Here is a 16585-nt window from a genome sequence, read left to right as displayed (position 1 = left end):
ATTTTCAGTGCTTATTGTAATCTTGTCTTTTTCATGTAGGACCCTTCAAAACTTATAGGGGGATCATTACAAAGTTGTTAAAATTGATGCTTCATAGACATTGCGTAATTTTCTTGTGTTGTAGTTATTCCCCAGCTTCACCGGCTACTCATACAGTTAGAAAATATTTAAGTTGATTTTCTTTTTTAGGTTAGTATACAAATTTGCCCCACGCAATATTAACTACTTTCTCTAATATTCAAACTTGCCCCCACGCAGTATTAACTGTTAGTCTGTTACACCTATATCAACATCAAGACAGGTACACCAAAGGATAAAATGATTTGGAATTGTGTAGCTTTTCTTCCTCCAGCTGTATTCTTGGCTCTTAGTGAACAACTTCTCCGATTAGCCTCCTTGGTTGAATCTTTTGTATTGTAGTGTTCCTTCTCTAACGAAACCTACCTTTTCCACACAAATTGGCCAAACACCTTGCTCCTAACTCTCCAAAATGGGCCCTCCTCATCTCATCTTCCAACTCCTCTTCAACGGCTTGACCACAAGAGCATCTGTACATGTACAATTTTGCAGAAAATAGAGTTGCAAGTCCATGGAACAATTGTTAGTAGGGCATGGCGCTTGATATATTCTAATGACGAGTCTATTTCGTTCTCGCCGCAAATCACGGTTTATAATTAAAGCCTTTGTTGTTGAGAACAATTTTCCATCTTGTTTGATTTTTGTTATGTATTGACAAGCTAGTGAAGTAGACATCATAGTATAAGGACGTACTGAAATTTGACTATTTTAATAATGGTGGGAGAATTTTTTTTACTAAAAAATAATGGTGGGAGAAATCATATATTCCTTTCGCATCACTCATTAGGCCATCAAACAATTAGTAATATTGAAGGGGAAATATGGTGATGCATAGTAAAATCCAGTTTATTCCACGGATTGTGACATGAGATCGAAGTGGATGTTTTAACCTGCAGTAGGTAATGATATATTGTAGATACAATAAGCTTAACATCCATGTTTATATGTATTGGCTGACTTGCATTTTACATATTCCTTTTTGCTTTTGGAAAAAAAGTTAATTTAGTACATTTTATTTGAACTTTATCTCCACGCGCGTGTTCCACAAAACTTAATTAAACTATAGCAATGTTGTATCCAAATTCTGGCCATGCCTAGCACACGTACTACCTGTTTGACGTGATTTTCTTAAGGCACTATTGACGACTGCCAAATAATACTGTTACCTGCTTTTCCAAGAAAACAATGAAAAGGAAAAATGTTTTCGCTACTGAAGATTGTCATTTTCAGATAGGCTGGCAAACCAAGCAGTTCCTGTCACCTTACATGCAAGCAAAATTGAATTGGACTCCGCCGACTGCTCATCAATATTTTCTCAGTTTGCTTAATTTCCTTTGAAGATTACATAAAATAAGAAAAACGTCTCATCAAGATAGACAAATTTAAAGTTAGCAGAAGTCCATCAAGTAGATCATATGAAATAAAGTTTAACAATTTGCAAACACGGAATACGTACAATATCGTCATCTAGCCAGCCAGCCCTATCACCCAACTAACAAGGCCAATGATTTTATTTTCCATTACGGTTGCTACATGCACCATGTGTCCTAGCCTGACACTACACAAAAACACACAGCATGCATGAAAGCAACACTTGGTTTCCCCTCCCCCCTTTTCCCTTTCCAAAAGAAAGTGTGACAGTAACAACCGAAAGAGATTGCCTCACCTAAAAGAAAAAAAAAAGAAGTAGCATGAGAGAAACAGAGGAGTAAAGAAAAACAATGGAGTCTGATAGAGACTAAAGTATAAATAAAGAGAGGGTGTCCTATCTCTCATTTGCCAACCAATCCCTAGCTACCTCATCATCTTGGTACACCGTACCCCCAATGATTTGCAGCTCATGGTTTTATCCAAAAGCAAAGGGAAACCATGCATGGGTCACTTGGCTTTGCCAACGTACGCAGGAACCAACTGTATCATGGGCAATGTGGGTAACCTGGCTTTATCACAATAGATATTCTCTCTGTTTTTAAATATTAGCTTGTCCGAAATAAATGTTATATATTTTAAAATGTCGATAGGAGTAGGAAATATAATTGAATTAATGGAGAAATGAAATGTCGACATAAGCGCAGTTAACCTTATTAGCTCGTCGCTGACATATCGCATGCCCCAAGAATTAAGGGCCACAACTAGCAAAATCTGGAGAAAGAAAAATAAAAACATTTGAGTTCCAATCCTCTAGAGAGAGCTAGTGTCCTCAGCGATGAGAAATCACATTTTGCACGCACGCACCTGGTATATATTTTAGCAGTTGATCAAGGAGCTACTCAGTTTTTCTTACTGCTTTCTTCGACGCCGCACAGGATGCATACCGACTCCTAGGGTTGTCAAATGTCCAATTATACCTTACAAGGAGAGCATACCCGTACTCACACTTGTTTATAGGATCCACAACGATAAGATCATCATCAGGAGGTCCCAATCTGCCGCTACCAATATCTTCAAGCACCTCTAGAAGCTAGTAAAATATAAGAACCTAACAATCCATCATACAATCCAAATTAAAAACTAACTGTATCACGAAAGTCATTGTAACTTGAAAATGTTTAGTTTGCACTTCATAAACTATAGTCTATCAACTTTTAACACCAATCAGAATGCAAATCTAAGGCTACGACGAAATTGGAATCTAGTACGTTCAACCCAGATCCCTAAATCGATTTAGAAATCCCCTTCCCTAGGATGATATGGGAAAGTAGCGGCTCAAACCAGGGGACTGACCTCATCGTGGCTCCTCATCCTCTCGTTGCCACTAGGTTGCGCAATCATCCTTCTGTCGCCGCTAGGATGCGCCATTCCTACTGCGGGCCATTGCAGATCTATGCAGCGAAAGTCTTTGCGAAGCTAGTGAAGCGTGGTGCCGACCATTCGATCGGTAAAAACTCACCTGAAACTTACACGTGGGACCCGATTGCGGTAAAGACTTCACATTCGATCGGTAACAGGTTCGACCCACGGGAGGAGCACGTCTTCCTTTTTATTTTACCCCCCTATTTATCAGCTTAAACTTACATGTAGGACCCTATTTGGTTTATGACGTTTTCACGGAGCTTATATCGTCAGAAAACCACCATGTAACGAGTGACGATTTCTTTTTAGCTATAGTGGCAACTTTTATGACGTTCCGTAACTTTGTCATTAAATTTTCTCGGATGTGAAACTTTATGACGATTTCAGCCAGAAACATCGTAGATCTATGATGAGAACAAATGTGTCATAAAATTTTCATCATAGATCAACACATTTCTTGTAGTGCTCCATTTGATCCGAGCTTTACAAAAATCCGTCCCAAAAATGGTCCCTAAACAAAACCATTTCGGCACACTCGTGCACATAAATCTTTTTCACAAATTAGCTTTAAAAAAAGTAATGCTATAGAACTGATGTCCGGAATCTTAAAAAAATTAGACGTTTCTACATACTCCCTCCATTTATATTTATAAGCCTTGCTATGACTTGGCACAGTCTTCCAATTACACTTTAACCATTTATTTATCTTATATTATATTGTTTATGGTTATACTTATGATCATTGTAGAGTAATCCAATCATATAAAATTTACATTATAAAAATAAGAAAATGATAGTTAAATTTTTGTCAAAGATTGTAAACTTTGACTCTTGATATGCATGTGCGCCTTATAAGAAAAACGGAGGGAGTATGTTGCAATAGTTAAGTATTGATGTTGCAACTATTGTTTCTGCATGTTTCACATTAAATGTTGCATGAAACATATGTTGCGGTGTGATTTTTCTATATAGTCACTTTTTTATACATTATTTTTCATGTTGCCGGCGTCCGATGGAAATTTTCCGCGGCAGGGCCGAAAAAAAATCGCTCGTGCACAAGCACCAGATTTTAAATCACGGTTTTGCCCTCCGGGAAAAAACCCCACATTTCCCGCAGACAAGTGGGTCCCATGGCGGTAGCCTCTCAGCCGCCTGCCCCCACGTGTCTCTGCGCTGCTCCCTACCGACACCTTGGCGTGGGGTTGTACGCGTGTACCAGCCAATGGGAGTCCGCCACGTGTCCAGAGCAGACACTAACCCAACGGTCGTCTGGTGGGCCTGCCGTTGGAAATGCGAGCGTTGTCGCACGCGGTCCTACCTCTGACATATGGGGCCGCGGATACTGGGTCTACCGCCACTGGCTTCCTAGCTTCGAGGAGGACACGTGTCGGGATCTGAGCGGTCCGAAGGGGACCTCCCAACGGTCAGAATCCTCTTGCTCCGGTGCGGTGGGGTCACCCTCGGTGGGCCCCGGTGAGGGGAGACGGGCGAACCGTCGGTGCCCCGTGCCCGTGCCTCCTCAGGACCTGACCTGATGACCCAGGAACGGGTATCAGGGAATTTACAAATAGCCCCCCTGGAGTTTTCGGGTTGCGATACAGCGTTTAGGGCTTGAGTCAAGAGCGGTGATGCTGCCAGGATACTGTGAATGAATTTGGGATTTCATTTTCCCTGCACTAGTTACATCTGCTCCCTCCATTCCAAATTATAAATTATTTTAATTTTTCTATGTTCATGAATATTATTATGCATCTAGACATACACAATATGTAGATGTATGGCAAAAATTATACACCTAAAACACCAAAATGATCTACAATTTAGAACGGAGGGAGTACATCTTTAGACTTCTAGCAGGTTGCATGTAACACCATGACATTATCAATCTAAAACTATATGATATATGTGCAACTGAAATGTGATAAATGGGACCCATGCATGTTCTACCCACCAAGCATATTCAAGGATGATCTTTGTTGCTATATTTTGTCTATGATACCTTCACACAAGACTCAGTCATTTTCTTGTTTTTAAGTGTTTATTATCTACCACATGATCATACATTTTTTATTTACATTTATTAGCACTAGATTTTTTCAACCACAGGATCACGCCAATGGTCATCTTGATGTTTTTTCTTTTGCCGAACCCGATAATGGCAATGAGCTTAGACACAGTGCGATGTTGACCTGATTCGCTGCCTTATCATATGAACTTGACTTGGCCAAACAATTCTTTTGCCTCCCAGTTTCCTTACTTTGCTCACCATCCTCCTATTGCTCGTAGTTCCGGCAGCGCCCTACCTGCCTTAGCACATCAGTCTACTTGTCACCCTCGAGCTTAGCTTGCCCTGTCATCCCAAAACCAAACTCTTAATCTCTAAACTTAAGCCTGGTCATCATGGACCGCAGTGCTCACCGAAGCACCGGAGAAGATGACCTTGAGCATTCGTGGCATACATTGGACAAACATAAAATCAGGTGCCTAAGAATATTCGAGTGCCATCATTAGAACGATCTTCACTATTTATTTCCATTTCAAGGTAGATTTTGTAATAAATGAGTTCCAAGAGAGGGTAATTTTTTTTTAGCACATTCTAGTTTTGGCAGTGACTATGGAGTCCGTTGACATTCCATGGACTGGCTGGTCACATTGTGGACTGCTTTTACACTTCTGGTAAACATGCCAAATGGAGCGAGTAGTCAAAGCAGAACGGAGGGCCTCGCTGCAATAATAGGAAAGTTCAGGGATGGCGGAGCGAGTATAGGGCAGGGAAAGTCCTCAGCCCCCAAAGGCTGGAAGAAGGGAAGAGAGGAGAGAGAAACTGTGCTCCTGCTCCGCCTTCCTTCATTCCGTCGTTTATAAGCGACGCCAAGGTAGGCGAGGAAGGCGGGGTGGAGAGAGAAAGAGAAACAGCGGGAGGAGGCGCACGAGGCAATTTATAGGGAGGAGGGGCCGGGCCTCCCTGAGTAGCCCGGGCCGGCCAATCTCTCGTCTCTGCGGCGGCGGCGCCAGGGATGGGGGACTCCGGCGGCTCCGTCGTGTCCGTCGACGTCGAGCGCATCTCCTTCGGCGGCAAGGTCCGGGCAGCAACCACCCTCCTCCCTCCCCGCTTGTTTCTTTCTTTCTTTCTCGGCTGAGCGCTGTCTCTGGATTTTCCCCTCTTGTTCTTGCTCGCACTGGTTGTCTGACTTTCGGGGTGTTAGAAAGATGCCAGCTTGGTGGTATCTAGAGGTGGTTCTGGGGGGAGAAGGGATTGGGTTCTCCAAATTTCTTGGCCCCTGGTCGGATTCCGTGGGTTGCATTGCGTCTGCGTAACTGCGTTCTTGTCGCAGCATTTGGTCAGTTCAAACACTTGCCGGTTTGTTGTGTTCTTGCTCACCGGACCGATTTCCCCTCTTTATCCTACTCCGATTGTGAAGTCCGAATAAAACAGCAGCCCTCGCCGTGAATTCTTGGCATGTTGTTTCCGCCGCTTGTTCTTGCAACCTGCGATTCTTGATGCTGCATTCCGCCTGCTGCTGAAGCAGTAGCCTGATTTTGAGCTGTGAGATGGGGGATTTCTCGCCGCCGCGTCTCCTGCGGGCGTCGTCGGCCTACGTACGCCCATCCATGACAATTTTTTTTTAAGTTTTTGCTGGAGGTCACGATTGTTGCCTGGCCGTTTGGTGCTTGCTCAACCTTGCTGGCTAGTTTATAGTTAATTCACGTAATCTATAGCTCACCAATTGCCTGTATTGTGTATGTGTATGCCCTTTGTCACGCAATTTTAGCGCTAAAGATTCCGGTCTGACGCTCGGCTGTTGCGTGCTGCTTCGGTGTCCTAACCACCACTTTTTCCTTGTATCTCTTGTTTGGGCAGGGGTTCTTAAATTCTCTAGTTCTTTGTTTGCTTGGTTGGGCTTGTCTGGTTCTCTATGAAGTGTTTCTCTTAACTGATTCCTTGGCGAGTGACCCTAGCTTTTGGAAACTCGACAGTTATTTCTGGAAAAAAGGGCGTGAATTTTGTTTTCCTCCTTTTAAATTTAGATGTTTACATGGAACTTGTTTGGCGTAGGGAACCTTCACGCGGTTCAGATGTTTCAGTTTGACTGTGGACTGGTGTCTGAGTAAAATGGGTGAAAAATATTAGTGTAGTTTGCAAGTCCCTTTCCATGTGAATTTCTTTAACTTTCAATGGTATGCTTGTGAGCTGGCAGTCAAATCATTCCTCTGTACAATATTTATGTGGCAAACACTCTTCCTGTGACAGAAAGGAACTATAATTTGTGTTGTTCTTGGCATATTCTTTGCTTAAGAAGTATAGTTATAGCTATTGGTTGTGTAATGGAGGAATCAGGCCTGAATTATGTTCTGTATCACTCTTTGTTGTCCTAGAAGCAACGGTTGTGGAACCATCACTTTAGCACCACTTCATCATAATGAAACTATTATATTCCCCTTCTCTTTTTGCTAGCATCTTGTCAGCCTTTTAGTATTCTATACAGAAAACAAAGATCCTTCAATCATCAAGTCATCACCTTTGCGTCATTTGGGAGAAATCCTTGCCTTGAAGCGTCAGGGGAGGACTGCTAACTTTTCTCCCCTGAAATAAATATTGGGCATAGTCACTTAATTTCTTTCTTGACCGGGTTTAAGGGACCATTTCTCTTTGCATGGTGTTTCTGGGCTGTACCACAGCTACCCCGCTGACAGCTTAGTTGCAGTATGGAGACACAGAAAGTGCATGACAGCCTAACTGTTAAGCAAAGGTTGATGTAAATAACTTTACTTTCATTGATACACTGCTGATAATTCTTTAGTCTATAACCACATCTCTACTTGATTTGCCATATGGTGCGTGCGCTAGCCTCAAAAAATAGTTGATTTGGTAGTCATGTCTTCTGGCTAGCATCAGCAGATGCATGCCTACAACTGTAAACATTAGTTGGCTCTTAGTTTCCTGTGTGAACTGCAATGTGTAAAAAAATCTGGATTTCTGCTGGTTGAGATTTTCTTTAGGAATTCAATATCTTTTTTCCCGTCTTATTTGACATTTTTTTTCTTATTTATTCAGGAACACCATATACAGACAAATCACGGACCTGTATCTGTTGCAGTCTATGGTGACCATGACAAGCCTGCCCTTGTTACTTACCCAGATATTGCTCTAAATCGTAAGTGCTACCCACTAGTCTAGAAGTAGAAGGATACTGGTTTTCCCTGCTAATTATCCCAGCAATGTACATGTATTCACTTGCTTCATTATAACTTGTCAGATATGTCTTGCTTCCAAGGATTATTGTTCTGTCCTGAAGCTGCTTCGCTGCTGCTTCACAATTTTTGCATTTACCATATTAGCCCCCCAGGACATGAGGTTAGTAGTTTGGAATTTACTGCTAGAAATAAAGCTTGCTTTTGTCCTTAATGTAATGCACCTGTTTGTCTATGGTCTCACTAGTGCCTTCTCATTCATATATGATAATCATGCAGTTAGGAGCTGCTCCAATTTCGCCGAATGCTCCTATACCCTCTGTTGATGACTTGGCAGATCAAGTTGCAGATGTCCTCGATTTCTTTGGGTAATCCTCTATCGAATATCTCACAAATCTGAAAATCTCAAATGATTGTAGGAATAATCTTGCAATGTCTGGTTTAATTTGCTCCTTCCAGATTAGGCTCTGTCATGTGCTTTGGTGTCACTGCAGGTGCCTACATTCTTACTCTGTTTGCGGTATGTGCTTCTTCAAAATTAATGTGTTGTATTTATTGCTTGTCCATAAGAACTTTTTATTGAATGTTGTTTTCTTTGTTGCAGTCAAAGTATAGGGAGCGTGTGTTAGGTCTTATCCTTGTTTCACCTCTATGTAAAGGCCCCACTTGGACTGAGTGGTTATACAGTAAGGTAGGTTTGCTGCAAATGGCTCTATGCTCCTCTGTTTACGTTTTTTTTTATCAAAATCACAACCACACGACTGTATTAACAAGTTATATTGTCAGGTGACTTCCAATTTGCTGTATTATTATGGGATGTGCGGATTGGTGAAGGAGTGCCTACTTCAGCGGTACTTCAGCAAGGTAGATAATTTGCTTTGATTTTATCCATGTCGCGTTTCCTTGGTTGCTCCTGAAAATTTCCTTATGATATCTTGTAATCCTTAGGAAGTGCGAGGGTTCTCTGAATTACCCGAATCAGATATAGTGCAGGCTTGTAAAAGCGTAAGTACCACAGAGCCTCTACTTTGTTAATTATTCCATTTTTATTTGAATATATGAAGTGTTAACATTTTCCATTACATCTTATAGTTGCTAGATCAGCGGCAGAGCATGAATGTATGGCGCTTTGTACAGACAATGAATGAGTACGTGCACATTTCATACTTGTTTATTTCGATCGTTATACAGTGGAATTTTACCCCGGACCGAATTAATGACAATTTTACAATAACTATAATTGCTTCTAATTGATTTTCAGGAGATACGACTTGACTGAACAACTAAAGCAGCTTCAGTGTAGAACCCTGATTTTTGTTGGTGAGAATTCTCAGTTTCACACTGAGGCTGTTCACATGACATCAAAACTCGACAGGAGATATTGTGCTCTAGTTGAGGTAGTTAATAATAGCCTGCATGGCTCTCTATCATTTAAACTGTTACTGGTTTCTAGATCTAAATCGGGCAATTGGCATGCATTGCAGGTCCAAGCATGCGGGTCACTCGTAACCGAGGAGCAACCGCATGCAATGCTAATTCCGATGGAGTACTTCTTCATGGGATATGGTCTGTACAGGCCGAGCCAGCTCGACTGCAGCCCGCGCAGCCCCCTGAGCCCATTCTGTATATCGCCAGAGCTCCTGTCGCCCGAGAGCATGGGAGTGAAGCTAAAGCCGATCAAGACACGAGTCAGGCTTGAAGTGTAGAAGAAGTGAATAAATGCGGTGGTGCTTAGGGCAGACATGGTAAGAGTTTAGGCTAACAAGAGGGGGGGGGGGGGGGGGGGGGGGTCTGTTTAAATTTTTGGAGGTAAAGTGAAGTGAAATACCTGTTATACTACCATGTACATATAGGAAAATGCTAGGTTGGTGAGCTTGGGTGGGTTGGGGGCGGTTCTTGTATTCTTTGATTTGTAGCCTGATGAAACCTGTAAATCGGTATACATTGTTTATCAAAGGAAAGCAAAGGAAATAATAATAGCGGAAGGTGAGGTGTTCCCGATCATTAGCTGTCTCTTCCCCTTTGCCTGTCTTGAAGGGAAGAAGAATGTTCTTGTGAGCTGGACTTGTGAACTCCTAAAATCCTCGTTTATGCCATTATTCTGGCTGAAGCTATTAGGATATGATTGGCGTCGTCGCGTTGGTTTTCCATAAAGAATGTGACTAGGAATGTGCGTGTACAGGCAGGTGCCAATTGGCTTGTAATTCTGTCATTGTTGATGTGTCCTGCTGTAAGCATATATGCCCAACTATTGGAGCTATAAGTGCATCTGTCAAACTTCTGAACATATCACATCTGTCAAATAGCTCCCAAGAATATTCCTTACTAACCTGTGTTGTTGGGAACTGGCTTGTTCATACGTTGAGCATCTTGCAATGCGTTTGTCGGAATCTGCTGGTTCATGTAAACATTTATTTTTGTTTTTTTTTTGGGTCTTTTGATCTATTGCCAGATGCCTCCAGATGGCATTACATTGCTTTCTTCTCTACATGATCTGGGCCACAGGCGATAGGTCGCACATGAGACGACGGCTCACTCGATGAACAGCTACAGGTCCTTGCAACATGACTGACACTTGCTGGTGTAACCGCCGAAATGTGCACGCGTGATAAATCGCTCATGTTGCCGGTTCCTGTGGCTCCATCGCTCCGGCCGAGTGGTGTCACATCATCGGCTTCGGCTCCGACCTCTTCCTGCAAAGCTGCGTCCCTTTGCTCAACAGTAGATTCAGAGTAGCTTGTTGTTGCTTGTGTTGCCATGTTCGTGGCATGGCACAATGCATTCATGGTGTGGTGCCCAAAGTGTTTACCTGACCTGGCCAATTTCTGGTGGATCCGCTCTGAAGATTCGGTAGGGGCATTTGTTGCTCCTAGGAGATGGATATGCCCTAGGGCTTCTAGTTGTAGGCACCGTACCAGTGGATGGCAGCACAGTCAGAGGGCATGCATGTTCTTTTGCAGCTAGCAGCTACTGGTTAATCTTTTGCACTATTGGAATGCAGGAATTCTTTTTATTTTTGAAAGACGGAATCCAGGAATTCAGTACCAACGTATGCTGAGGGAGGGGAAGAAAAAGGGTGCACGCTTGCAGATGTTATGAGTCATTGCAGAAACCGGAGAAACCCTACCAAACTGGCAGTTTGATTTCTGGTTGCGGCAAGAAGAAGAGAAACGTTTCGGTTTTTTCACTAGCAAGCCAAAAATGTTTGTTTCACACAAGAACTGACTCCTCAGTCCTCACATAAAATTCTTTTACGAATCTGAAGCCACCGAACTAGCCCAACGGTTGCACAAAGTGATTATGAATCAATGGAGAAACGTTTCCAGGGAGAAACAGAAATTGGAGCATCTACAGCTAAACGGGCCCCGGATAGACAAATGCGTACTCCGTAGCTCTGAAGACTGAAGAGTGGGGGTTTGAACCTCTTGAATTTATGCAAGTTTTATGTTTTTTTAGCAATGTTGCCAATAGACACGGATTTTTGTGATATTATGATCATATATACAGCTTATATTTCTTGGTTTGTATTGTTGTGCACTTAGAAGAAGCTCTAATTCTCATATGCCGATTGTAGAGCAGTGTCGCCAATTTGGACTTTGCACGTTTGTCTGAACATCTAATTGTGTGTAATCCTCCGGGTTGGGCCGTCGTTCTCTCAAAAGGCGGCAGAAGAAGATGTGGCTGGTCCTTGGCCCATATGCTGACGATAAGGCCCATCAACGGAACTAAGCTGGGCTGCGTTTGTTTCATATGTCACACTAAATCCCCTGAAAGAAAAATAAAAGATGTCAAAGGTGAATGGTTATGGAGCGCTTAAAATTTGAATTGTTTGAGATCATGGCCACTACCGCATTCACAACTTAAACAAGTGTTTTGCGGGAGAGTGAAACAAAATAATTCTGCAGACAACAAGAAAAGAAAAGGCTTTGGAACATGTAAATCTTTGGCATATACTAGCCTCTCTTTTTTTTTTGAAACGAAATCTGTGGTACGTTAGCCTTGCTATAAACTGGTCGTGGTCTAACGGACAAGCCCAGTCTTTGTTATGCGTTTGGTGGCCAGAGATTTGGCCGGGTCTTTGGTCTAAATGATGAAATTGATGAGTCCATCCAAAAAAAATTTCAAAGAACAGACCGTTCAAAATAAGAATTTTACTCAAAGCCCTCATATCATGGAAATGTATTTGGCACGACATGGCATAAGAAAGCGGTAGTAGGTACAACGACATATGTGTTTGTTTACAGCACATGTACATGATCTTTATCTTCTTCTTCTTTTGCGAGAGATCTTTATCTACTAGCTAGGAGTACATGATGATCAATCTATTTAGCTAAACAAGAAGGCTTGGTCCTTTGCATAATTATTTTGACTCATACAGCATGGATGCATAAATCTCTACTTATCAACATGCTTGCATGATATTCCCTCCGTTCCTAATTGTAGGTCCTTTTAGCTTTTCTAGGTGCATAGTATTTGTTAGCAATAGATATAGTGTACGTCTATATGCATAATAATATCTATGAACTTAGAAAAGCTAAAACGACATACAATTTGGAACGGAGGGAGTAGTATTTTTTTAATGTTATCCAATCAAACATTCGCATCTAAATTTGGTGTTTGATTTCAGAGTTTCCCTTGGGAACTATCTTATGATTTTTGCTGTCGCAATGTCGCTAGTTATTTTTATACCAAGTGAACGACACATCAACCAATTCTATACACAAATCAAAACCAGTGGACACAATTAATTCGTGATTAGGATCATCCAATCATGTCCTCTCATGTTAATAATGTACAACTGTACAAGGACGAGTTCCTTCCGTTCCATGCCACCAACAGTTTGCCTCACTCATTGCTTACGTGGCAAACACATGTTTCATTGCTAGCCATCATTTGCCACACCTAACCTTTGGCAAGTGTGGCAAGCCACAAAAAGTGTAGCAAAAAAATTTGAAGCCATACTTTGCCATGGCAAAAGGAACCTTGCCACACTTTTTGTCTCATGATATGTGGAGCCCAAAGAATCTTGCCAAAGGTTAGTTGTTCAACCAAACACTCGTCAACTTGGTCAAACTTGCTAAAGGTTAGATGTGGCAAAGTGTGGCTAGGAACAAACACCCCTACTGCAATACTGCATGTTACATTGTAGATAGATATTGATTTAGGATCATAACATTTTTCAACTTTTGTTGTGGCTTACGTAATATATCTACTTATTGTTATTCACTTAAGAGTGAATTTCACCAGCAATCTCTAAATTTATCTAAAAATCTCAAATTGCATATTCAAAACCTTAAACTTACTTGTCCATGGTTTTCAGGTAGGTCCAAAACAGTCCAAATCAGCCCTGGCTGCCTTATGCTTATGTGGCATGCCATTGTTTTTGCAATTAGGCCCTTGAAGCCATGCCGTGTAGTGCTTCCATTGAATATCACTTTCCGTTAACCAACCCTTCCACCATACAAAAAATACCATATTACTAAAAATATGTATTATAGTTAATTTTGTATTTGTAGCCCCTTAATTTTTCGTTCTATCATTTGTTTGTTTGAAGATTCTTAAACTTTTTTCTTGAGGTTTAGAACTTTCATTTGAGTTCCTTGTGTCCTAATATATGTTCAAAAAAAATTCTCAAAATTTTCAAAGGTGTTTGAATATTTTTGTAAGGTACCTAAAGATATATGGATTATTCCTCTAACTGAAAATATATTTTAAATAGAGAAAAACATAAAATTATCATTGAGCCACATGGGCACCACGGCTGCATGCCACATAGTCAGCCATGCTGATTTGGACAGGTTTGGGAGTTCTTGAAAACTTGAGACAAGTTGAAGGTCCAGATTTTATAATTTGAGAATTTGTGAATATGTGCCACAATATGAGACAAGTTTAGGTACAAGTACGACACCGGTTAAATTTACTCTTGAATCGATATTCACATCTTGGTGTTTCATTTTAGCAACGGAATCTATATGCGCCATGAATTAATCTAGGTTTTGATCAACCAATCCTATAAACAAACACAAGCAAGTGGGCTGAATTCGTAATTAGGATGGTCCAATCATGTCTTCTCAGATTAGTCATGTATCAGACCGAGTTGTTTCCATGCCACCAAAGATTTGCCTCATCTCTAAAGTACATGCCAAACTGTATGTGATACAATGACTGTATGCAGCACAACCACCACAAACGAACCCTAAAATATTCACATCTTGCCTCATCTCTTAATAATTAAGTACAAGCCAAACTATATGTAATACAATAAACTTCAACCTCATATGCTATGTTGGATTGGTCAAAGCATAGTAGATTTTAATTTGGTATGTAACTTCACTCTCACTGCTCGTTTTTATACTGCCATTATACTAGATCACTTATGAACGATAACTGATGAGTAATTATAGGAATATTCAGAGACACATGCATGTCGAATGATTTATAGAAACACTACTGATAGGCTCAAATTTTGTTCTATACGTTGCTGTTAAATAACCAAAGAATTCTGTCATTGTTCTATACATCTACAGCCAGATTTGGTCAGGATAATCTAAAACAGTTTCCCGGCGAAATCCTTCATGTCCTCGTCCTTGAACGACGGCGACGCCATCTCCCTGAACTGCCTGAGGTCCGACGTGCTCCGGCCGAGCAGCAGCGCCACCTTCGCCTCGAACACCTCGCCGTTCTCCCTCCGCTCGACGTCGGCCTCGTCCAGGCACGCCTCGATGTCCTCCTGGACCTTGCGGTAGAACCCGGAGACGTTGCGGCACAGCTCGAATAGCATGCCCAGCTGCCCACCGTGCTCCACCGTATTCGCCGCCGCTGCCAGCGCGCCGCAGAGGACGGCCGCGCCGGAGGCCCAGGAGCCGGCCTCGCCGGCGGCGCCGGCGAAGGCCGCGGCGGCCGCGCCCGCGCCAGCGAGCGCCGGCCCGGCCACGGCGAGGACCCGGTTGACGGCGAGGACACGCTTGCCGGCCGTCACGTACTCCTGCTCGTCCTTGGCCCTGAGCACCCGCACGATGCCGCGCATCTCGTCTTCCAGGTCCTGCGTCCAGCCGTTCCCGGCCGTGGCGCCTCGCCGGGTGCCATTGTTGGCCGGCTTGCTGTTCTTGACCTGCCGTTTCGGCCACCACCGGGTGGGCTCGAGGGTCTTGGGGAACTTGTCGAGCATGCCGGGGAGCAGCGGCAGCGGGTACGCCGCGTCGAGCGCGAGCACCCTGTCCATGGCGTCCTGGACGTAGGCCTCGGTGGCCGCCGGCGTCGCCCCGTGGCAGTCGAGCGCGGCGCGGACGTCGCGCTCGAGCTGCCTCCAGAGGCGCGTGGCGTTGCGCTGCTCCTCGGCGAGCTGCGACGGCTGGATCTTGTTGACAGCGGCCATGGTGACGGCGGCGGTGGCGAGGAGGACTCCGGCGGAGGCCTTGAGCGCGACCATGCTCGGCGCGGCGGGCGCGAGCGCGGCCATGACGGAGGCCGCGAGCGTGAGGGAGTTGGTGGAGTGGAGCAGCAGGTGATTCCAGTTGTCCCGCTGCCGCCCGATGATGTCGTGCATCTCGGCGCGGTCCGCCGCCGCCTCCGCCACCGCGCGGAGCTTCTCGGCCGCCTTGCCGCCGGCGGGCGCGTGCCCGTTCACGGCGTGGTCGTCGGCGCCGCCGGCGACGACCGCGTCCCGGGCGAGCCTCAGCTCGTCGATGCTGAGCGCCAGCTGCCGGACGCCGCCGCGCACGCTCGCCCGGGCGCACGGCAGCCGGTTCTTCCTCCCGATGTGCGGGCGCGTCGCCGCCGGGAGCGGCGCGGCGCCGACTTGCGACTGGAGAAGTCCTTCCATGGCGACCGTCTGTGCAGTGTGCACACTGTCCACGATGAGCTTCCACACACTTGTCAACAACTTGTTGCTTGTTATTACAGTCTTTGATGATCAAACGCTGTCTGTTCTTGGTTGTTTGTAGCTCGAGGAGGGAGAGGTGTGCAGATATATAGGCGTGGAGAGAGCCATGTTGACGAGGGCAAGGGCATGCAGACTGGTCAGGCCCGGTTTGGTTGGGCTGGGTCTATGGTCCGGTCCGGGACGTGCGTTATTCAGATGAGATACGGTTTTGAGCGAGCCTGTTGTGTTGAACGGCTCCAACTCGGACGAAGCAGTCAAGGCCATTGAATCAACTGATGTTGACGAGACCTGCCCTGCTCTACGCTCTCAGCCATGACCATGAATGCTCTCTCCTCGCTAGAGCATGAAGAAAGAAACAACAAACAACTTTATCATGTCAGTGCAGATTAGCCCAACAGCCTGTAAATTGGCGCATGTACGGTCCCAACGTCGCCACATCGATGTATTTGACTATGGGATCAGTGAGGTGTAAGACAAAGAGTATAGGGCTGGTATTCACCTGAAAATAGAGGGGGAGGGAGTGTTTGATAAAAGTCTGTGATGCAAATTTTCATTCAGACAACGGAGAGCTAGCTGCCTCGCGACCTTTCCCTTTTTGCTACAGTACACAAGGGTGAAACCGAGGTGACTCATCGTCCG

The 16585-nt window shown here is 44.1% G+C and overlaps 2 protein-coding genes across 2 annotated transcripts; one reads left to right on the top strand and one right to left on the bottom strand.

Annotated features, from left to right (window-relative positions):
* Positions 1 to 5692: 5692 nt before the first annotated feature.
* LOC117842624 (protein NDL1) lies at positions 5693 to 10068 on the top strand. The gene is made up of 11 exons (XM_034723149.2): positions 5693 to 5951; positions 7928 to 8027; positions 8130 to 8227; positions 8344 to 8432; positions 8524 to 8584; positions 8669 to 8755; positions 8851 to 8928; positions 9013 to 9069; positions 9157 to 9212; positions 9326 to 9461; positions 9549 to 10068. The coding sequence occupies exons 1-11, from the start codon at positions 5889 to 5891 to the stop codon at positions 9768 to 9770; spliced, it is 1047 nt and encodes a 348-aa protein (XP_034579040.1). The 5' UTR covers positions 5693 to 5888; the 3' UTR covers positions 9771 to 10068.
* Positions 10069 to 14256: 4188 nt separating this feature from the next.
* On the bottom strand, positions 14257 to 16111 carry LOC117847469 (probable F-box protein At4g22030). The gene has a single exon (XM_072290804.1). The coding sequence runs from the start codon at positions 15884 to 15886 to the stop codon at positions 14612 to 14614; it is 1275 nt and encodes a 424-aa protein (XP_072146905.1). The 5' UTR covers positions 15887 to 16111; the 3' UTR covers positions 14257 to 14611.
* Positions 16112 to 16585: the final 474 nt, after the last annotated feature.

The sequence above is a fragment of the Setaria viridis genome, chromosome 1, assembly GCF_005286985.2.
Source record: "Setaria viridis chromosome 1, Setaria_viridis_v4.0, whole genome shotgun sequence".
Lineage (NCBI taxonomy): Eukaryota > Viridiplantae > Streptophyta > Magnoliopsida > Poales > Poaceae > Setaria > Setaria viridis.
Note: the sequence above shows the minus strand (reverse complement) of the source record. Positions and strands in the feature narration are given on the sequence as shown.

Bases quoted from the DNA above. Each gene is read 5' to 3' on its own strand.
- LOC117847469 (XM_072290804.1), bottom strand. From the start codon at position 15,886: ATGGAAGGACTTCTCCAGTCGCAAGTCGGCGCCGCGCCGCTCCCGGCG.
- LOC117842624 (XM_034723149.2), top strand. From the start codon at position 5,889: ATGGGGGACTCCGGCGGCTCCGTCGTGTCCGTCGACGTCGAGCGCATC. The intron at 5,952-7,927 runs GTCCGGGCAGCA...TTATTTATTCAG, and splicing joins GCATCTCCTTCGGCGGCAAG to GAACACCATATACAGACAAA. The intron at 9,213-9,325 runs GTACGTGCACAT...ATTGATTTTCAG, and splicing joins TTTGTACAGACAATGAATGA to GAGATACGACTTGACTGAAC.